Genomic DNA, 25156 nt, shown 5'->3' on the forward strand with positions numbered 1-25156 from the left:
AGTACTCTGATGAAATACTGATATAACACTGAGAAGTATTTCCTGAGTACACAAACTTCATCTCTTCTCAGGGCGTACGTGTCTCTCTTCATGCAGTACTCTGATGAAATACTGATATAACACTGAGAAGTACTTCCTGAGTACACAAACTTCATCTCTTCTCAGGGCGTACGTGTCTCTCTTCATGCAGTACTCTGATGAAATACTGATATAACACTGAGAAATACTTCCCGAGTACACAAACTTAATCTCTTCTCAGGGCGTACGTGTCTCTCTTCATGCAGTACTCTGATGAAATACTGATATAACACTGAGAAATACTTCCCGAGTACACAAACTTCATCTCTTCTCAGGGCGTACGTGTCTCTCTTCATGCAGTACTCTGATGAAATACTGATATAACACTGAGAAGTACTTCCTGAGTACACAAACTCCATCTCTTCTCAGGGCGTATGTGTCTCTCTTGATGCAGTACTCTGATGAAATACTGATATAACACTGAGAAGTACTTCCTGAGTACACAAACTTAATCTCTTCTCAGGGCGTACGTGTCTCTCTTCATGCAGTACTCTGATGAAATACTGATATAACACTGAGAAATACTTCCTGAGTACACAAACGTCATCTCTTCTCAGGGCGTACGTGTCTCTCTTCATTCAGTACTCTGATGAAATACTGATATAACACTGAGAAATACTTCCCGAGTACACAAACTTAATCTCTTCTCAGGGCGTACGTGTCTCTCTTCATGCAGTACTCTGATGAAATACTGATATAACACTGAAAATACTTCCCAAGTACACAAACTTCATCTCTTCTCAGGGCGTACGTGTCTCTCTTCATGCAGTACTCTGATGAAATACTGATATAACACTGAGAAGTACTTCCTGAGTACACAGACTTCATCTCCTCTCAGGGCGTACGTGTCTCTCTTCATGCAATACTCTGATGAAATACTGATATAACACTGAGAAGTACTTCGTGAGTACACAAACTTCATCTCTTCTTAAGGCGTACGTGTCTCTCTTCATGCAGTACTCTGATGAAATACTGATATAACACTGAGAAGTACTTCCTGAGTACACAAACTCCATCTCTTCTCAGGGCGTACGTGTCTCTCTTCATGCAGTACTCTGATGAAATACTGATATAACACTGAGAAGTACTTCCTGAGTACACAAACTTCATCTCTTCTCAGGGCGTACGTGTCTCTCTTCATGCAGTACTCTGATGAAATACTGATATAACACTGAGAAGTACTTCCTGAATACACAAACTTCATCTCCTCTCAGGGCGTACGTGTCTCTCTTCATGCAGTACTCTGATGAAATACTGATATAACACTGAGAAGTACTTCCTGAGTACACAAACTTCATCTCTTCTCAGGGCGTACGTGTCTCTCTTCATGCAGTACTCTGATGAAATACTGATATAACACTGAGAAGTACTTCCTGAGTACACAAACTTCATCTCTTCTCAGGGCGTACGTGTCTCTCTTCATGCAGTACTCTGATGAAATACTGATATAACACTGAGAAGTACTTCCTGAATACACAAACTTCATCTCTTCTCAGGGCGTACGTGTCTCTCTTCATGCAGTACTCTGATGAAATACTGATATAACACTGAGAAGTACTTCCTGAATACACAAACTTCATCTCCTCTCAGGGCGTACGTGTCTCTCTTCATTCAGTACTCTGATGAAATACTGATATAACACTGAGAAGTACTTCCTGAGTACAAAAAATTCATCTCTTCTCAGGGCGTACGTGTCTCTCTTCATGCAGTACTCTGATGAAATACTGATATAACACTGAGAAGTACTTCCTGAGTACACAAACTTCATCTCTTCTTAGGGCGTACGTGTCTCTCTTCATGCAGTACTCTGATGAAATACTGATATAACACTGAGAAGTATTTCCTGAGTACACAAACTTCATCTCTTCTCAGGGCGTACGTGTCTCTCTTCATGCAGTACTCTGATGAAATACTGATATAACACTGAGAAGTACTTCCTGAGTACACAAACTTCATCTCTTCTCAGGGCGTACGTGTCTCTCTTCATGCAGTACTCTGATGAAATACTGATATAACACTGAGAAATACTTCCCGAGTACACAAACTTCATCTCTTCTCAGGGCGTACGTGTCTCTCTTCATGCAGTACTCTGATGAAATACTGATATAACACTGAGAAATACTTCCCGAGTACACAAACTTCATCTCTTCTCAGGGCGTACGTGTCTCTCTTCATGCAGTACTCTGATGAAATACTGATATAACACTGAGAAGTACTTCCTGAGTACACAAACTCCATCTCTTCTCAGGGCGTATGTGTCTCTCTTGATGCAGTACTCTGATGAAATACTGATATAACACTGAGAAGTACTTCCTGAGTACACAAACTTAATCTCTTCTCAGGGCGTACGTGTCTCTCTTCATGCAGTACTCTGATGAAATACTGATATAACACTGAGAAATACTTCCCGAGAACACAAACTTAATCTCTTCTCAGGGCGTACGTGTCTCTCTTCATGCAGTACTCTGATGAAATACTGATATAACACTGAGAAGTACTTCCTGAATACACAAACGTCATCTCTTCTCAGGGCGTACGTGTCTCTCTTCATTCAGTACTCTGATGAAATACTGATATAACACTGAGAAATACTTCCCGAGTACACAAACTTAATCTCTTCTCAGGGCGTACGTGTCTCTCTTCATGCAGTACTCTGATGAAATACTGATATAACACTGAAAATACTTCCCAAGTACACAAACTTCATCTCTTCTCAGGGCGTACGTGTCTCTCTTCATGCAGTACTCTGATGAAATACTGATATAACACTGAGAAGTACTTCCTGAGTACACAGACTTCATCTCCTCTCAGGGCGTACGTGTCTCTCTTCATGCAATACTCTGATGAAATACTGATATAACACTGAGAAGTACTTCGTGAGTACACAAACTTCATCTCTTCTTAAGGCGTACGTGTCTCTCTTCATGCAGTACTCTGATGAAATACTGATATAACACTGAGAAGTACTTCCTGAGTACACAAACTCCATCTCTTCTCAGGGCGTACGTGTCTCTCTTCATGCAGTACTCTGATGAAATACTGATATAACACTGAGAAGTACTTCCTGAGTACACAAACTTCATCTCTTCTCAGGGCGTACGTGTCTCTCTTCATGCAGTACTCTGATGAAATACTGATATAACACTGAGAAGTACTTCCTGAGTACACAAACTTCATCTCCTCTCAGGGCGTACGTGTCTCTCTTCATGCAGTACTCTGATGAAATACTGATATAACACTGAGAAGTACTTCCTGAGTACACAAACTTCATCTCTTCTCAGGGCGTACGTGTCTCTCTTCATGCAGTACTCTGATGAAATACTGATATAACACTGAGAAGTACTTCCTGAGTACACAAACTTCATCTCCCCTCAGGGCGTACGTGTCTCTCTTCATGCAGTACTCTGATGAAATACTGATATAACACTGAGAAGTACTTCCTGAGTACACAAACTTCATCTCTTCTCAGGGCGTACGTGTCTCTCTTCATGCAGTACTCTGATGAAATACTCATATAACACTGAGAAGTACTTCCTGAGTACACAAACTTCATCTCTTCTCAGGGCATACGTGTCTCTCTTCATGCAGTACTCTGATGAAATACTGATATAACACTGAGAAGTACTTCCTGAGTACACAAACTTCATCTCTTCTCAGGGCGTACGTGTCTCTCTTCATGCAGTACTCTGATGAAATACTGATATAACACTGAGAAGTACTTCCTGAGTACACAAACTTCATCTCTTCTCAGGGCGTACGTGTCTCTCTTCATGCAGTACTCTGATGAAATACTGATATAACACGTAGAAGTACTTCCTGAGTACACAAACTTCATCTCCTCTCAGGGCGTACGTGTCTCTCTTCATGCAGTACTCTGATGAAATACTGATATAACACTGAGAAGTACTTCCTGAGTACACAAACTTCATCTCTTCTCAGGGCGTACGTGTCTCTCTTCATGCAGTACTCTGATGAAATACTGATATAACACTGAGAAGTACTTCCTGAGTACACAAACTTCATCTCCTCTCAGGGCGTACGTGTCTCTCTTCATGCAGTACTCTGATAAAATACTGATATAACACTGAGAAGTACTTCCTGAGTACACAAACTTCATCTCTTCTCAGGGCGTACGTGTCTCTCTTCATGCGTCACTTGTGCGAACCGGTCGCCGACGGCGCCGAGACCTTCGCGGACGGCGTCCCAAGAGAGGGTCTGTGTCGTCAGCCGGTCCTGACCCGCATCGGCGTCATGTCGCTGGTCAAGAAGAAGGTCAGATGGACGTCTCAAGGTCACGTCGTGGTTCCCTCGCCCGACCGTCTCCTCGTGTCTCCCAACAGATCCAGGAGTTCGAGCACATCAACGGGCGCTGGAGTCTCCCGGAGCTGAAGCCCGAGGTCACCCTGGAGAAGTCCAGCTCCAGAGCCTCCTCGCCCGCCATGAAGACGGCCACGCCCACGCCCGACGCCAGCTACAACAACACGCCGTGCACGTCCACGCCAGGTAGAGCGCCGTTGAACGCACACCTCACACGAGAGCTGTGCTGTGTCTCAAATCGCATACTAATCTTAGTATGCTAGAAGTTAGTATGCATCAGTTTAGTATGCATACTAACTAGTACGCAAATTCTCCGCAGATAGTATGTCTCAAATCAAACCCTGAAGCTACACACTAACCGGAAATCACATGACAGCTTCTTCTTCTTCTTCTATTTAACGATGTTTCAAGCAGCTGTTTGAACGCCTTCGCCGACACCTGCTGGCAGCACGTATTGCAACTTTGGAAAAAGAAATAAAGAAAAAATATGAGAATCTAAATAATCGCGAGATATTTAAGCTGGTATCAGCAGCGAAGACGTGTTTATCCTCCTACTGCTGCTGAAAATACACATTTAAGTATATGAATATATATGCATTTATATATGACGTAACTTCCGTTTAAAACGTCACTAAAATGGCGGCTGTTTAGTATGGTTAGTGTCCATCGAACCATGCTAGTTTTGTGGGCGTGTTAGTACGCCAATTTAGTGTGCATGGCGCACTAAATTTCGCATACTAAGAATTGAGACACACTAACGTACTAAAAATACTAACTTTTAGTACGCTAGTATGCGATTTGAGACACAGCATCGGTGTCGTCACGTGTTCTTGGTTCTTCCAGCCACACCTGCTCCCGCCGACCAGAAGAACGGAAAGAACGGCGAGAAGGAGGAGAAGGAAGAGGGCGAGAGAGAGAAGGAGAGAGAAGCGAAAGAAGAGGACGTCGACACACCTGGAGACCCCGAGCAGGTGAGAGAAGACAGTTTGAAGTCATTTTTCTCGTACGAAATCATTTATCGACACAAAAACATCATCGTTTTATTTGTGTTTAATTCTCTTTCAATACGATCGTGTTGTTGTGATTCGCGCTCAAAATAAAGTTTAAAAAAAAAACGTCATAGAAGAGAACAGCGCCCCCCAGTGGATCCAAACTTTATTGACAAACGTTATGAAACAGGACAGTGTTGCGCACACACAGCAACACAACTGAACAATTTAAAACCATTATTTACATCATGAAATTAATCAGTTAATTAAACGTTTAACACCTTATTTATGTATTTTACTATTGAAAGACATTTAATTATTTCATGAGGTATTTATTTATTTTATTTGTCGCTTTTGTTCCTGTTTCTCTATGAAATGTATTTAGATTTTAACTAGTTAATGACAAATTTAATACTACGTTTATATATTTAACTACAATTTTATTTAATCAATGAAACATTTATTCATTTTATTTTTATTTTGTCTTATTTTATTTTGTTGCTTTTAAAACGTATTTAAACACATTTAACACTACGTTTTTATATTTAACTGAAATTGTATTTACTTAATGAAAAATGTATTAATTGTATTTATTTATTTTTAACTTATTTTAATCGTTGTTATTGGTCCATGATAGTCAGAGAGATGCAAGATATTTATTTAACTATTTAAAATGAATAATTACAGGACAAATGGAAACGAAGATAATAAATAATAAATACAGTGTAAAACCTCCTTCTCTCTCCAGTAGTTTCTTCTCAATTCTAAACACATCTTAGTAAATGAAATACTCAAAAATACTCAAACATTAGACACTAATGACATAACATAACATTATATAAGTTCAAACCTAAAGTTCTGACTCGTATATTTTCTCCTCCACAGGAATCGAGCCAGAAAACTGATCAAGAAGAAGAAAGTGAGGAGAAGGACGAAGAGAAGAAAGAGACGACGACGGCGGAGGAGGAGAAGAAAGAGGAGAAGCAAGAGGAGAAGAATGAGGAGAAGAAGGAGGAGAAGAAGGAGGAGAAGAAGGAAGAGAAGAAAGAGGAGTCGCCTCCGTCGAAGGAGGAGTCAGAGGTCAAAGGTAACAACAGCAGTACATGTTTAAACTCGTTATGGCATTACTGACATGACAACGCACACAACATACACACTGACATGATAACACACACAACACACACACTCACACACACACACACTGACATGACAACATACAACAAACAATACACACAACCCATACACAATAACACATGCAGAAAACACACACACAACACAAATGCACTTACACACACAAATACAATAACACATACACAATAACAAACACACATACACAATAACATATGCACAACACACACATACACACACATGTACATAGACAATAACACATGCACAAAATACACATGCATATACACAATAACACATGCACAATACACACATACATGCACATACAAAATAACACATGCACTAACACACTCTAACACACAAATGCACTAACATAGGCACAAACACACACACACATTTAGACATGCACACACACACACACATGCAGACACACTTACACTCATATACGCACACACTGCAGACAAACACAGGCACACACAGTAACACAAATGCAGACACACTAACACACACACATGCACTCACACGCATGCACACATAACACACACGTGTTCTGTCGTGATGACGCGTCATGATCATCAATCAGAAACAATTACACTTTGTTGATGTTTCTCATCAGAAGAAAAGGAGGAGAAAGACAAGAAGGAGGAGGAAACTGAAGCCTCTGTTGAGATGAAGAAAGGTTGGTCTCACGGTCAAACATGACACGATGTCAACTGAGAATCATGTTCTCTTTCTCAGTGACGGAGGAGGCCAGAGGTGAAAAGGATGCTGGGAAAGAACTCAAACCAGCGAAGGAGGAGCCCCCGAGGGGCAACGGGAAGCCCCTGCTCGAGCGACAGCGCTTCATGTTCAACATCGCCGACGGCGGCTTCACAGGTTTGTGATGACTCGGCACGTTGTGTGTTTGTTTTTTTTATTGACGAGGCTTCATGAAACAGCTGATGAGGTATCATGATGCAGTGTCTTCATGTTGAAAGACCACTAGATGGCGCCCACAGCTTCAGAATCTTTGACTCTGGTCTATCATTTTTTAAAACACAGAGTGACATCTAGTGGAAAAATTCAGACACTGTATCATGATACATCATCAGCTGTTTCATGAAGCCTCATCAACACATCACGGCTTTGAACAGCTGTTCTATTGAAAACTCACGTTATTTTTTAAATCGACCCTGACCTTATGACCTCTTAATAACATGACACTGTTTTATGAAGCTTCATCAACACATAACTACCATCTAGTGGACTCTGAAGATAATGACACTGTTTCATGAAGCTTCATCAACACATCACTACCATCTAGTGGACTCTGAGGATAAAGACACTGTTTCATGAAGCTTCATCGACACCTAACTACCATCTAGTGGACTCTGAAGATAATGACACTGTTTCATGAAGCTTCATCAACACATCACTATCATCTAGTGGACTCCGAAGATAATGACATTGTTTCATGAAGCTTCATCAACACATAACAACCATCTAGTGGACTCTGAAGATAATGACACTGTTTCATGAAGCTTCATCGACACCTAACTACCATCTAGTGGACTCTGAAGATAATGACACTGTTTCATGAAGCTTCATCAACACATCACTACCATCAAGTGGACTCTGAAGATAATGACACTGTTTCATGAAGGTTCATCAACACATCACTACCATCTAGTGGACTCTGAAGATAATGACACTGTTTCATGAAGCTTCATCAACACATCACTACCATCTAGTTGACTCTGAGGATAATGACACTGTTTCATGAAGCTTCATCAACACATCACTACCATCTAGTGGACTCTGAGGATAATGACAGTGTTTTATGAAGCTTCATCAACACATCACTATCATCTAGTGGACTCTGAAGATAATGACACTGTTTCATGAAGCTTCATCAACATATCACTACCATCTAGTGGACTCTGAAGATAATGACACTGTTTCATGAAGCTTCATCGACACCTAACTACCATCTAGTGGACTCTGAAGATAATGACACTGTTTCATGAAGCTTCATCAACACATCACTACCATCAAGTGGACTCTGAAGATAATGACACTGTTTCATGAAGGTTCATCAACACATCACTACCATCTAGTGGACTCTGAAGATAATGACACTGTTTCATGAAGCTTCATCAACACATCACTACCATCTAGTTGACTCTGAGGATAATGACACTGTTTCATGAAGCTTCATCAACACATCACTACCATCTAGTGGACTCTGAGGATAATGACAGTGTTTTATGAAGCTTCATCAACACATCACTACCATCTAATGGACTCTGAAGACTATGACATTGTTTCATGAAGCTTCATCGACACATAACTACCATCTAGTGGACTCTGAAGATAATGACACTGTTTCATGAAGCTTCATCGACACATCACTATCATCTAGTGGACTCTGAAGATAATGACATTGTTTCATGAAGCTTCATCAATACATCACTATAATCTAGTGGACTCTGAAGATAATGACACTGTTTCATGAAGCTTCATCAACACTTTACTACCATCTAGTGGACTCTGAAGATAATGACACTGTTTCATGAAGCTTCATCAACACCTCACTGCAATCTAGTGGACTCTGAAGATAATGACACTGTTTCATGAAGCTTCATCAACATATCACTACAATCTAATGGACTCTGAAGATAATGACACTGTTTCATGAAGCTTCATCAATACATCACTACCATCTAGTGGACTCTGAAGATAATGACACTGTTTCATGAAGCTTCATCAACACATCACTGCCATCTAGTAGACTCTGAGGATAATGAAACTGTTTCATGAAGCTTCATCAACACATTACTACCATCTAATGGACTCTGAAGATAATGACACTGTTTCATGAAGCTTCATCAACATATCACTACCATCTAGTGGACTCTGAAGATAATGACACTGTTTCATGAAGCTTCATCGACACCTAACTACCATCTAGTGGACTCTGAAGATAATGACACTGTTTCATGAAGGTTCATCAACACATCACTACCATCTAGTGGACTCTGAAGATAATGACACTGTTTCATGAAGCTTCATCAACACATCACTACCATCTAGTTGACTCTGAGGATAATGACACTGTTTCATGAAGCTTCATCAACACATCACTACCATCTAGTGGACTCTGAGGATAATGACAGTGTTTTATGAAGCTTCATCAACACATCACTACCATCTAATGGACTCTGAAGACTATGACATTGTTTCATGAAGCTTCATCGACACATAACTACCATCTAGTGGACTCTGAAGATAATGACACTGTTTCATGAAGCTTCATCGACACATCACTATCATCTAGTGGACTCTGAAGATAATGACATTGTTTCATGAAGCTTCATCAATACATCACTATAATCTAGTGGACTCTGAAGATAATGACACTGTTTCATGAAGCTTCATCAACACTTTACTACCATCTAGTGGACTCTGAAGATAATGACACTGTTTCATGAAGCTTCATCAACACCTCACTGCAATCTAGTGGACTCTGAAGATAATGACACTGTTTCATGAAGCTTCATCAACATATCACTACAATCTAATGGACTCTGAAGATAATGACACTGTTTCATGAAGCTTCATCAATACATCACTACCATCTAGTAGACTCTGAGGATAATGAAACTGTTTCATGAAGCTTCATCAACACATTACTACCATCTAATGGACTCTGAAGATAATGACACTGTTTCATGAAGCTTCATCAACACATCAATACCATCTAGTGGACTCTGAAGATAATGACACTGTTTCATGAAGCTTCATCAACACATCACTATCATCTAGTGGACTCTGAAGATAATGACACTGTTTCATGAAGCTTCATCAACACATCACTATCATCTAGTGGACTCTGAAGATAATGACACTGTTTCATGAAGCTTCATCAACATATCACTACCATCTAGTGGACTCTGAAGATAATGACACTGTTTCATGAAGCTTCATCAACACATCACTGCCATGTAGTGGACTCTGAGGATAATGACACTGTTTCATGAAGCTTCATCAACACATCACTACCATCTAGTGGACTCTGAAGATAATGACACTGTTTCATGAAGCTTCAACATCGACATATTACTACCATCTAGTGGACTCTGAAGATAATGACACTGTTTCATGAAGCTTCATCAACACATCACTACTATCAAGTGGACTCTGAAGATAATGACACTGTTTCATGAAGCTTCATCAACACATCACTACAATCTAGTGGACTCTGAAGATAATGACACTGTTTCATGAAGCTTCATCGACACATCACTACCATCTAGTGGACTCTGAAGATAATGACACTGTTTCATGAAGCTTCATCGACACATCACTACCATCTAGTGGACTCTGAAGACAATGACATTGTTTCATGAAGCTTCATCGACACATAACTACCATCTAGTGGACTCTGAAGATAATGACACTGTTTCATGAAGCTTCATCGACACATCACTATCATCTAGTGGACTCTGAAGATAATGACATTGTTTCATGAAGCTTCATCAATACATCACTATAATCTAGTGGACTCTGAAGATAATGACACTGTTTCATGAAGCTTCATCAACACATTACTACAATCTAGTGGACTCTGAAGATAATGACACTGTTTCATGAAGCTTCAACAACACATCAGTACCATCTAGTGGACTCTGAGGATAATGACACTGTTTCATGAAGCTTCATCGACACATCAGTACCATCTAGTTGACTCTGAAGATAATGACACTGTTTGATGAAGCTTCATCGACACATCAGTACCATCTAGTTGACTCTGAAGATAATGACTCTGTTTCATGAAGCTTCATAACACATCTCTCCCATCTAGTGGACTCTGAAGATAATGACACTGTTTCATGAAGCTTCATCAACACATCAGTACCATCTAGTGGACTCTGAAGATAATGAAACTGTTTCATGAAGCTTCAACATCGACATATTACTACCATCTAGTGGACTCTGAAGATAATGACACTGTTTCATGAAGCTCAATCAACACATCACTACCATCTAGTGGACTCTGAAGATAATGACACTGTTTCATGAAGCTTCATAACACATCTCTCCCATCTAGTGGACTCTGAAGATAATGACACTGTTTCATGAAGCTTCAACAACACATCAGAACCATCTAGTGGACTCTGAAGATAATGACACTGTTTGATGAAGCTTCATCGACACATCACTACCATCTAGTGGACTCTGAAGATAATGACACTGTTTCATGAAGCTTCATCAACACATCACTACAATCTAGTGGACTCTGAAGATAATGACACTGTTTCATGAAGCTTCGTCAACACATCGCTACCATCTAGTGGACTCTGAAGATAATGACACTGTTTCATGAAGCTTCATCAACACATCACTACCATCTAGTGGACTCTGAATATAATGAAACTGTTTCATGAAGATTCATCAACACATCAGTACCATCTAGTGGACTCTGAAGATAATGACACTGTTTCATGAAGCTTCATCAACACATCAGTACCATCTAGTGGACTCTGAAGATAATGACACTGTTTCATGAAGCTTCATCAACACATCACTACAATCTAATGGACTCTGAAGATAATGAAACTGTTTCATGAAGCTTCATCAACACATCAGTACCATCTAGTGGACTTTGAAGATAACGACACTGTTTCATGAAGCTTCATCGACACATCACTATCATCTAGTGGACTCTGAAGATAATGACACTGTTTCATGAAGCTTCATCAACACATCACTACAATCTAATGGACTCTGAAGATAATGAAACTGTTTCATGAAGCTTCATCAACACATCAGTACCATCTAGTGGACTTTGAAGATAACGACACTGTTTCATGAAGCTTCATCGACACATCACTATCATCTAGTGGACTCTGAAGATAATGACACTGTTTCATGAAGCTTCATCGACACATCACTACCATCAAGTGGACTCTGAAGATAATGACACTGTTTCATGAAGCTTCATCGACACATCACTATCATCTAGTGGACTCTGAAGACAATGACATTGTTTCATGAAGCTTCATCAACACATCACTACCATCAAGTGGACTCTGAAGATAATGACACTGTTTCATGAAGCTTCATCAACACATCACTACCATCTAGTTGACTCTGAGGATAATGACAGTTTCATGAAGCTTCATCAACACATCACTACCATCTAGTGGACTCTGAAGACAATGACATTGTTTCATGAAGCTTCATCGACACATAACTACCATCTAGTGGACTCTGAAGATAATGACACTGTTTCATGAAGCTTCATCGACACATCACTATCATCTAGTGGAGTCTGAAGATAATGACATTGTTTCATGAAGCTTCATCAATACATCACTATAATCTAGTGGACTCTGAAGATAATGACACTGTTTCATGAAGCTTCATCAACACATCACTGCGATCTAGTGGACTCTGAAGATAATGACACTGTTTCATGAAGCTTCATCAACACATCAGTACCATCTAGTGGACTCTGAAGATAATGACACTGTTTCTTGAAGCTTCATCGACACATCACTACCATCTAGTGGACTCTGAAGATATTGACACTGTTTCATGAAGCTTCATCAACACATCAGTACCATCTAGTGGACTCTGAAGATAATGACAGCGTTTCATGAAGCTTCATCGACACATCACTACCATCTAGTGGACTCTGAAGATAATGACACTGTTTCATGAAGCTTCATCAACACATCACTACAATCTAGTGGACTCTGAAGATAATGAAACTGTTTCATGAAGCTTCATCAACACATCAGTACCATCTAGTGGACTTTGAAGATAACAACACTGTTTCATGAAGCTTCATCGACACATCACTATCATCTAGTGGACTCTGAAGATAATGACACTGTTTCATGAAGCTTCATCGACACATCACTACCATCAAGTGGACTCTGAAGATAATGACACTGTTTCATGAAGCTTCATCGACACATCACTATCATCTAGTGGACTCTGAAGACAATGACATTGTTTCATGAAGCTTCATCAACACATCACTACCATCAAGTGGACTCTGAAGATAATGACACTGTTTCATGAAGCTTCATCAACACATCACTACCATCTAGTTGACTCTGAGGATAATGACAGTTTCATGAAGCTTCATCAACACATCACTACCATCTAGTGGACTCTGAAGACAATGACATTGTTTCATGAAGCTTCATCGACACATAACTACCATCTAGTGGACTCTGAAGATAATGACACTGTTTCATGAAGCTTCATCGACACATCACTATCATCTAGTGGAGTCTGAAGATAATGACATTGTTTCATGAAGCTTCATCAATACATCACTATAATCTAGTGGACTCTGAAGATAATGACACTGTTTCATGAAGCTTCATCAACACATCACTACCATCTAGTGGACTCTGAAGATAATGACACTGTTTCATGAAGCTTCATCAACACATCACTGCGATCTAGTGGACTCTGAAGATAATGACACTGTTTCATGAAGCTTCATCAACACATCAGTACCATCTAGTGGACTCTGAAGATAATGACACTGTTTCTTGAAGCTTCATCGACACATCACTACCATCTAGTGGACTCTGAAGATAATGACACTGTTTCATGAAGCTTCATCAACACATCAGTACCATCTAGTGGACTCTGAAGATAATGACAACGTTTCATGAAGCTTCATCAACACATCACTACCATCTAGTGGACTCTGAAGATAATGACACTGTTTCATGAAGCTTCATCAACACATCACTACAATCTAGTGGACTCTGAAGATAATGAAACTGTTTCATGAAGCTTCATCAACACATCAGTACCATCTAGTGGACTTTGAAGATAACAACACTGTTTCATGAAGCTTCATCGACACATCACTATCATCTAGTGGACTCTGAAGATAATGACACTGTTTCATGAAGCTTCATCGACACATCACTACCATCAAGTGGACTCTGAAGATAATGACACTGTTTCATGAAGCTTCATCGACACATCACTATCATCTAGTGGACTCTGAAGACAATGACATTGTTTCATGAAGCTTCATCAACACATCACTACCATCAAGTGGACCCTGAAGATAATGACACTGTTTCATGAAGCTTCATCAACACATCACTACCATCTAGTTGACTCTGAGGATAATGACAGTATCATGAAGCTTCATCAACACATCACTACCATCTAGTGGACTCTGAAGACAATGACATTGTTTCATGAAGCTTCATCGACACATCACTACCATCTAGTGGACTCTGAAGATAATGACACTGTTTCATGAAGCTTCATCAACACATCACTGCGATCTAGTGGACTCTGAAGATAATGACACTGTTTCATGAAGCTTCATCAACACATCAGTACCATCTAGTGGACTCTGAAGATAATGACACTGTTTCTTGAAGCTTCATCGACACATCACTACCATCTAGTGGACTCTGAAGATAATGACACTGTTTCATGAAGCTTCATCAACACATCACTACAATCTAGTGGACTCTGAAGATAATGACACTGTTTCATGAAGCTTCAACAACACATCAGTACCATCTAGTGGACTTTGAAGATAATGACACTGTTTCATGAAGCGTCATCGACACAGCAGTACCATCTAGTTGACTCTGAAGATAATGACACTGTTTGATGAAGCTTCATCGACACATCAGTACCATCTAGTGGACTCTGAAGATAATGACTCTGTTTCATGAAGCTTCATAACACATCTCTCCCATCTAGTGGACTCTGAAGATAATGACACTGTTTCATGAAGCTTCATCAACACATCAGTACCATCTAGTGGGCTCTGAAGATAATAAAACTGTTTCATGAAGCTTCAACATCGACATATTACTACCATCTAGTGGACTCTGAAGATAATGACACTGTTTCATGAAGCTTCATAACACATCTCTCCCATCTAGTGGACTCTGAAGATAATGACACTGTTTCATGAAGCTTCAACAACACATCAGAACCATCTAGTGGACTCTGAAGATAATGACACTGTTTGATGAAGCTTCATCGACACATCACTACCATCTAGTGGACTCTGAAGACAATGACACTGTTTCATGAAGCTTCATCAACACATCACTACAATCTAGTGGACTCTGAAGATAATGACACTGTTTCATGAAGCTTCATCAACACATCGCTACCATCTAGTGGACTCTGAAGATAATGAAAATGTTTCATGAAGCTTCATCAACACATCGCTACCATCTAGTGGACTCTGAAGATAATGAAAATGTTTCATGAAGCTTCATCAACACATCGCTACCATCTAGTGGACTCTGAAGATAATGAAAATGTTTCATGAAGCTCCATCGACACATCACTACCATCTAGTGGACTCTGAAGATAATGACACTGTTTCATGAAGCTTCATAACACATCTCTCCCATCTAGTGGACTCTGTAGATAATGACATTGTTTCATGAAGCTTCAACAACACATCAGTACCATCTAGTGGACTCTGAAGATAATGACTCTGTTTCATGAAGCTTCATAACACATCTCTCCCATCTAGTGGACTCTAAAGATAATGACACTGTTTCATGAAACTTCATCAACACATCACTACCATCTAGTGGACTCTGAAGATAATGACACTGTTTCATGAAGCTTGATCAACACATCACTACCATCTAGTGGACTCTGAAGATAATGACACTGTTTCATGAAGCTTCATCAACACATCGCTACCATCTAGTGGACTTTGAAGATAATGAAAATGTTTCATGAAGCTTCATCAACACATCGCTACCATCTAGTGGACTCTGAAGATAATGAAAATGTATCATGAAGCTTCATCAACACATCGCTACCATCTAGTGGACTCTGAAGATAATGAAAATGTTTCATGAAGCTCCATCAACACATCACTTCCATCTAGTGGACTCTGAAGATAATGACACTGTTTCATGAAGTTTCATAACACATCTCTTCCATCTAGTGGACTCTGTAGATAATGACACTGTTTCATGAAGCTTCAACAACACATCAGTACCATCTAGTGGACTCTGTAGATAATGACATTGTTTCATGAAGCTTCAACAACACATCAGTACCATCTAGTGGACTCTGAAGATAATGACTCTGTTTCATGAAGCTTCATAACACATCTCTCCCATCTAGTGGACTCTAAAGATAATGACACTGTTTCATGAAACTTCATCAACACATCACTACCATCTAGTGGACTCTGAAGATAATGACACTGTTTCATGAAGCTTGATCAACACATCACTACCATCTAGTGGACTCTGAAGATAATGACACTGTTTCATGAAGCTTCATCAACACATCGCTACCATCTAGTGGACTTTGAAGATAATGAAAATGTTTCATGAAGCTTCATCAACACATCGCTACCATCTAGTGGACTCTGAAGATAATGAAAATGTATCATGAAGCTTCATCAACACATCGCTACCATCTAGTGGACTCTGAAGATAATGAAAATGTTTCATGAAGCTCCATCAACACATCACTTCCATCTAGTGGACTCTGAAGATAATGACACTGTTTCATGAAGTTTCATAACACATCTCTTCCATCTAGTGGACTCTGTAGATAATGACACTGTTTCATGAAGCTTCATCAACACATCGCTACCATCTAGTGGACTCTGAAGATAATGAAAATGTTTCATGAAGCTCCATCAACACATCACTTCCATCTAGTGGACTCTGAAGATAATGACACTGTTTCATGAAGTTTCATAACACATCACTACCATCTAGTGGACTCTGAAGATAATGACACTGTTTCATGAAGCTTCATCAACACATCACTACAATCTAGTGGACTCTGAAGATAATGACACTGTTTCATGAAGCTTCAACAACACATCAGTACCATCTAGTGGACTTTGAAGATAATGACACTGTTTCATGAAGCGTCATCGACACAGCAGTACCATCTAGTTGACTCTGAAGATAATGACACTGTTTGATGAAGCTTCATCGACACATCAGTACCATCTAGTGGACTCTGAAGATAATGACTCTGTTTCATGAAGCTTCATAACACATCTCTCCCATCTAGTGGACTCTGAAGATAATGACACTGTTTCATGAAGCTTCATCAACACATCAGTACCATCTAGTGGGCTCTGAAGATAATAAAACTGTTTCATGAAGCTTCAACATCGACATATTACTACCATCTAGTGGACTCTGAAGATAATGACACTGTTTCATGAAGCTTCATAACACATCTCTCCCATCTAGTGGACTCTGAAGATAATGACACTGTTTCATGAAGCTTCAACAACACATCAGAACCATCTAGTGGACTCTGAAGATAATGACACTGTTTGATGAAGCTTCATCGACACATCACTACCATCTAGTGGACTCTGAAGACAATGACACTGTTTCATGAAGCTTCATCAACACATCACTACAATCTAGTGGACTCTGAAGATAATGACACTGTTTCATGAAGCTTCATCAACACATCGCTACCATCTAGTGGACTCTGAAGATAATGAAAATGTTTCATGAAGCTTCATCAACACATCGCTACCATCTAGTGGACTCTGAAGATAATGAAAATGTTTCATGAAGCTTCATCAACACATCGCTACCATCTAGTGGACTCTGAAGATAATGAAAATGTTTCATGAAGCTCCATCGACACATCACTACCATCTAGTGGACTCTGAAGATAATGACACTGTTTCATGAAGCTTCATAACACATCTCTCCCATCTAGTGGACTCTGTAGATAATGACATTGTTTCATGAAGCTTCAACAACACATCAGTACCATCTAGTGGACTCTGAAGATAATGACTCTGTTTCATGAAGCTTCATAACACATCTCTCCCATCTAGTGGACTCTAAAGATAATGACACTGTTTCATGAAACTTCATCAACACATCACTACCATCTAGTGGACTCTGAAGATAATGACACTGTTTCATGAAGCTTGATCAACACATCACTACCATCTAGTGGACTCTGAAGATAATGACACTGTTTCATGAAGCTTCATCAACACATCGCTACCATCTAGTGGACTTTGAAGATAATGAAAATGTTTCATGAAGCTTCATCAACACATCGCTACCATCTAGTGGACTCTGAAGATAATGAAAATGTATCATGAAGCTTCATCAACACATCGCTACCATCTAGTGGACTCTGAAGATAATGAAAATGTTTCATGAAGCTCCATCAACACATCACTTCCATCTAGTGGACTCTGAAGATAATGACACTGTTTCATGAAGTTTCATAACACATCTCTTCCATCTAGTGGACTCTGTAGATAATGACACTGTTTCATGAAGCTTCAACAACACATCAGTACCATCTAGTGGACTCTAAAGATAATGACTCTGTTTCATGAAGCTTCATAAAACATCTCTCCCATCTAGTGGACTCTAAAGATAATGACACTGTTTCATGAAACTTCATCAACACATCACTACCATCTAGTGGACTCTGAAGATAATGACACTGTTTCATGAAGCTTGATCAACACATCACTACCATCTAGTGGACTCTGAAGATAATGACACTGTTTCATGAAGCTTCATCAACACATCGCTACCATCTAGTGGACTTTGAGGATAATGAAAATGTTTCATGAAGCTTCATCAACACATCGCTACCATCTAGTGGACTCTGAAGATAATGAAAATGTATCATGAAGCTTCATCAACACATCGCTACCATCTAGTGGACTCTGAAGATAATGAAAATGTTTCATGAAGCTCCATCGACACATCACTTCCATCTAGTGGACTCTGAAGATAATGACACTGTTTCATGAAGCTTCATAACACATCTCTTCCATATAGTGGACTCTGTAGATAATGACACTGTTTCATGAAGCTTCAACAACACATCAGTACCATCTAGTGGACTCTAAAGATAATGACTCTGTTTCATGAAGCTTCATAAAACATCTCTCCCATCTAGTGGACTCTAAAGATAATGACACTGTTTCATGAAGCTTCATCAACACATCACTACCATCTAGTGGACTCCGAAGATAATGACACTGTTTCATGAAGCTTGATCAACACATCACTACCATCTAGTGGACTCTGAAGATAATGACACTGTTTCATGAAGCTTCATCAACACATCAGTACCATCTAGTGGACTCTGAAGATAATGACACTGTTTCATGAAGCTCAATCAACACATCAATACTATCTAGTGGACTCTGAAGATAATGACACTGTTTCATGAAGCTTCATAAGACATCTCTCCCATCTAGTGGACTCTGAAGATAATGACACTGTTTCATGAAGCTTCATCAACACATCACTACTATCTAGTGGACTCTGAAGATAATGACACTGTTTCATGAAGCTTCATCAACACATCACTACAAGTGAGTCACAGCGACGACAACAATAGTCGTAAAAGGCAAAATAAAGTAAATTAATAAAGAGATAAATAAAGGTAGTTGAAGCCATATTCACATAATATTTCATATTTATCTTCAATACAATGTTTGAGTAAAAATACATTTGTAGATCATAGGACAATTCAGTAAGTAAGTTTTATTTGTTAACAGATTTTATTTCGCACAACTACAGTGTTGTTGTTTTTTCAGGTTTTTCCCCTTTTTTAACTTATTTTATTTGTATTTTCTTTCTTTTGTATGTAGAAAGAGAAAGATATATTTCAAACGTGTATTCATCTCAGAAACTAAAATGTCACTGAAACTGTAGCCATTTATCCACAGAGATCAGAACAAGATGTGACTTTTTAATCCACATTTATGAGAGTTTTAGCTTCGGCGGCTCAAGGAAGTCAAACGGCTTTTGTTTATATTTTTGACATTTCCAGTGAAGCCTGGAAAAAGAAACACAAGAGAGATTTTAAAAAAAACACATTAAACATGATTTCTCTCCGACCCCGACACTTCGTGTCTCACCTGAAGAAAACTCTCTCGGGCCAGACGAGCAGAACCTGTGATGCAAATTTACAGTTTGCGGGGATTATTTATCGCTGCTTCTGGCTCTGGATACTAGCCTTTGTAGTTTTATTGAAGTGATTAATTATTGGTTTCTGTTGACGCAGCAGTTTCACTCCAGGAGTCTGGCAGACTCACTCAGACACATCAGATCCATGAACCTAAACCCAAGATGCAGAAGAGACGTTGTGTTTTCGCCGTCGTGCTCTCGACACTGAGTCTGTCATCAGATTACCTTATTTTCCGCACTATAAAGTGAACTTAAAAGCCTTTAAATTTCTCAAAAAACAACAGTGCGCTTTGTTACCCAGAGCGCCTTATATATGAACTTTACCTGGTGGGTGACTTGTTTACAAACACTTTCATGACTCTGCGCCAACTGAGCCGACACACCGTGGGTGGGATTATGTCATTGCGTCATCACGGGGTAGGATAAAGGCACGTCACATCATGGTGGACGTCTATGGAGTAAGATTACTGCCACCGATTTGAGCGAGTGTGTCTTGGTTGTTGTACACGCAAAATCACTCTGCTGCGCACTCAACCAGTCATACACGTGCGTTCAACATGTCATACACGCAAGCTCTAGCCGTCATACACGCGCTCAACTTCACTGCTGTTCACAACACCAGTCTTGCGCGATGCTGCTTGAAGCCTTTTAAACATCATTTGATCATCGTTACCATGGGAGTGAACTGATCATTCCTAGAAGCAACTTAAACACACAGGCTTATCGTTGTCGTCTTAAGATTTTTCTGAGCGATGTATAAGAAGGTTGAAGTAAACTAAAGTAAATTAACATGAATATATTCAAAGCTTTCAACAGAAAACAATCAATTTTTTACATTTTATTTGAACCTGTTTTGTTTAATCAAAGCTTTTTTATGGTTTCAATAATCTGTGTATACATTTATTTTTTTACTCATTAATAACATTTTTGTGTTGCAATTAACTTCAGGCCGCTAGGTGGCAGCTGTCATGATATCCTAAACCAAAAGCCAACGTTACAATGAAAACTTGGCAGTGACTGAGGACGAGAGGATACAGTGACTCCAGCAGCTTTTAAAGCTGATGTTCAGACATAATTTGGTTTAGAAAAACAAATGAAAGCAATTACGACTTTGTCAAGAGTCATGTGGTCTGTAAATACTACAACACCAGAGTCAAGTACTTGACAATACTACACATATATCCTTATGACTACACTATCACAACACCAGAGTCAAGTACTGGACAATACTACACATATATATTTGTTACTACACTATCACAACACCAGAGTCAAGTACTGGACAATACTACACATATATATTTGTTACTACACTATCACAACACCAGAGTCAAGTACTCCACAATACTACACATATATCCTTGTTACTACACTATCACAACACCATAGTCAAGTACTCGACAATACTACACATATATCCTTGTTACTACACTATCACAACACCAGAGTCAAGTACTGGACAATACTACACATATATCCTTGTTACTACACTATCACAACACCATAGTCAAGTACTGGACAATACTACACATATATCCTTGTTACTACACTATCACAACACCAGAGTCAAGTACTCGACAATACTACACATATAAACTTGTTACTACACTATCACAACACCAGAGTCAAGTACTGGACAATACTACACATATATATTTGTTACTACACTATCACAACACCAGAGTCAAGTACTCCACAATACTACACATATATCCTTGTTACTACACTATCACAACACCAGAGTCAAGTACTGGACAATACTACACATATATCCTTGTTACTACACTATCACAACACCATAGTCAAGTACTGGACAATACTACACATATATCCTTGTTACTACACTATCACAACACCAGAGTCAAGTACTGGACAATACTACACATATATCCTTGTTACTACACTATCACAACACCAGAGTCAAGTACTCGACAATACTACACATATAAACTTGTTACTACACTATCACAACACCAGAGTCAAGTACTGGACAATACTACACTTATATATTTGTTACTACACTATCACAACACCAGAGTCAAGTACTCCACAATACTACACATATATCCTTGTTACTACACTATCACAACACCAGAGTCAAGTACTGGACAATACTACACATATATATTTGTTACTACACTATCACAACACCATAGTCAAGTACTGGACAATACTACACATATATCTTTGTTACTACACTATCACAACACCAGAGTCAAGTACTGGACAATACTACACATATATATTTGTTACTACACTATCACAACACCAGAGTCAAGTACTCCACAATACTACACATATATCCTTGTTACTACACTATCACAACACCATAGTCAAGTACTGGACAATACTACACATATATATTTGTTACTACACTATCACAACACCATAGTCAAGTACTCCACAATACTACACATATATCCTTGTTACTACACTTTCACTATATATAGTATCATTGATGTTGTATCATGATATGTATTTCAACAGATTCTTCACAAAACACTACAATCTTATCATATTTGCACCTTTTCTTGCCTCAGAGACTAAAAGTATCTTCAGATGTTCAGATGTGAGTCGACGTTGCCTCCAGAGAAAGTCTAGACGAGGTAAACTGAAGGTGAACGAGTCGAAGCCAGATTTAAATCGAACCCACCGTGTTCACAAAATCACGCTAAAAATCAACACGTGATTCAGATCATCTTCATGTCAAACCCTGTGTGGAAACACCTGCTGGTAACTCTCTCTCCTCCACCTCTCTCGCCCTAGAGCTGCACACTCTCTGGCAGAACGAAGAACGCGCCGCCATCACCTCGGGGAAGATGAGTGAGATCTGGCATCGACGCCACGACTTCTGGCTGCTGGCGGGGATCGTGATGTATCCTTGACGGCGGTTGCCCCGGCGATGACCTCTCTTTTGTTTATTTAGCGTTTGGCCAGAAGAAGCTTGTGTGAGCAGAAGAGCTGCCAGAGCAGTAAACATCAGCGGCTCTTGGCTCGGCTGCTCCAGCCTCGTCCAGCATTATTTTGAATTCATATCTCGCTCGCTCTTCCAGCAGCAGATTGTTGTGATTTCCACAAAGACTTTGCAAATGTGCTGATGTGTAGTTGTCGGTGCTGCAGCTTCACAACTAGTGAGAGTTTCTCTGGACACTCTGGTTTCCTCCCACAGCCCCAAAAAAACATACTTAACAACTTTGAGTATTTCACTACAACCTTTTGCCTAAAGCTTACATTTTTGGTAAAAAACCTACTTTATTAATTTAAAAAAATACTTAACAATATTGTTTAAGTTATTTATACATGCAGAGACATCGTAGTAGAATATACAGTAGAACAGTAATACTTATGATATTAAAAAGAATACGTCAAATACTATGATGTAGTTTACATATAATATTTATATCATAGATATATATCATTCATTCATTGTCTACCGCTTCATCCCTTACCGGGGTCGCGGGGAGACTGGGGTACATCCTTGGATCATAGGGCGAGAGGCGGGGGACACCCTGGACAGGACACCAGTCTGTCGCAGGACACACAAAGACAGACAACCATTCACACACACACTCATACCTATTGACAATATCCCAAAGTTCTCAATCAACCTCTGTATGTTTTTGGACTGTGGGAGGAAACCGGAGTGCCCGGAGTAAACCCACAACAACACGGGGATGGATGTATGTTTTATTAATTTAAGTTAAATGTAGGGATAACTATAAGTTCTATTAATCAAGTTAAGCTGCAGATGTAACATGTTATGTGACATAAAAATGTTCTATTATCTCAACTATTGAGTAACTTGGGTCAATGAGTTAAGTTGTTTTCAACTAGGCGAGTATGATTATTCACCAGCAGGGGTCAGCAGTGAGCCCACGACAGTACCTTCTATATCATAGTAATCATTGATACTAACAGTTGTATGTTAGGCAATATTGCTCAATATATACGTATTTTTATTTGAAATGCATGATGGGAAGATGCGTGTTTTCCTGACCCGCGGCGCAGTCACGGCTACGCCCGGTGGCAGGACATCCAGAACGACCCTCAGTTCGCCATCATCAACGAGCCCTTCAAGTCGCAGGCCAACAAGGGGAACTTCCTGGAGATGAAGAACAAGTTCCTGGCTCGACGGTTCAAGGTAGGACGAGCAGAAGTTTGACGACGTCTGTTTCACATTCTGCGAACTCACGGGTCGAGTGGTCGGGTCCAGAGAGGACGAGCGACCGAAGAGGTAGAGGTTGAAATGTTTTTTCCAAGACCGTGTCATGTGAGATTAGTTTAGCGCCGAAGTGTTGTGAGGGTGATTTGTATTTGTCATGAATCTCTGAGAAGACCTTTTGTCCTCCTCCATGTGTCTGCGTGAACTCCTCAACATCTGTGCAGATGTTCCGTGACTCACTGTCTTCAGAGATGCTTGTTAGTGAGTGGAGTTGATAAATGTCTTTTGTTTGTTTCGATCCCTCCTTCACGCCAAACCTGCACAATCCATCTCTGCTACATTCAAGCCTGGGAGACGCTCGTAAAACAAAAGTAGTTCAGGAGGAAGACGTGATCATGTGTCACATCAGATGAAGGCTTGTGAGAGCAAATGTATGACGGTGTGACAGTGGTGGCCAGCAGGTGGTGCTGCTGCGTTTTTGAGGATTGTTTTTATGCTAATGATATCCACTTGCTAACTATGAT

General features: G+C 39.7%; 1 protein-coding gene across 2 annotated transcripts in view; it reads left to right on the forward strand.

Moving 5' to 3' along the window:
- Positions 1–25156, forward strand: part of chd3 (chromodomain helicase DNA binding protein 3) — a 99616-nt gene that overhangs the window by 44571 nt on the left and 29889 nt on the right. For both annotated transcript variants that reach the window (XM_087788570.1, XM_087788569.1), the window contains exons 28-35: positions 4206–4350; positions 4419–4581; positions 5239–5366; positions 6270–6471; positions 7126–7188; positions 7248–7385; positions 23237–23345; positions 24479–24611. In XM_087788570.1, the coding sequence (XP_087644696.1) occupies positions 4206–4350; positions 4419–4581; positions 5239–5366; positions 6270–6471; positions 7126–7188; positions 7248–7385; positions 23237–23345; positions 24479–24611 (1081 nt within the window). The remainder of the gene's footprint in view (positions 1–4205; positions 4351–4418; positions 4582–5238; positions 5367–6269; positions 6472–7125; positions 7189–7247; positions 7386–23236; positions 23346–24478; positions 24612–25156) is intronic.

This window comes from Callionymus lyra, chromosome 4, assembly GCF_982586985.1.
Source record: "Callionymus lyra chromosome 4, fCalLyr1.hap1.1, whole genome shotgun sequence".
NCBI lineage: Eukaryota > Metazoa > Chordata > Actinopteri > Syngnathiformes > Callionymidae > Callionymus > Callionymus lyra.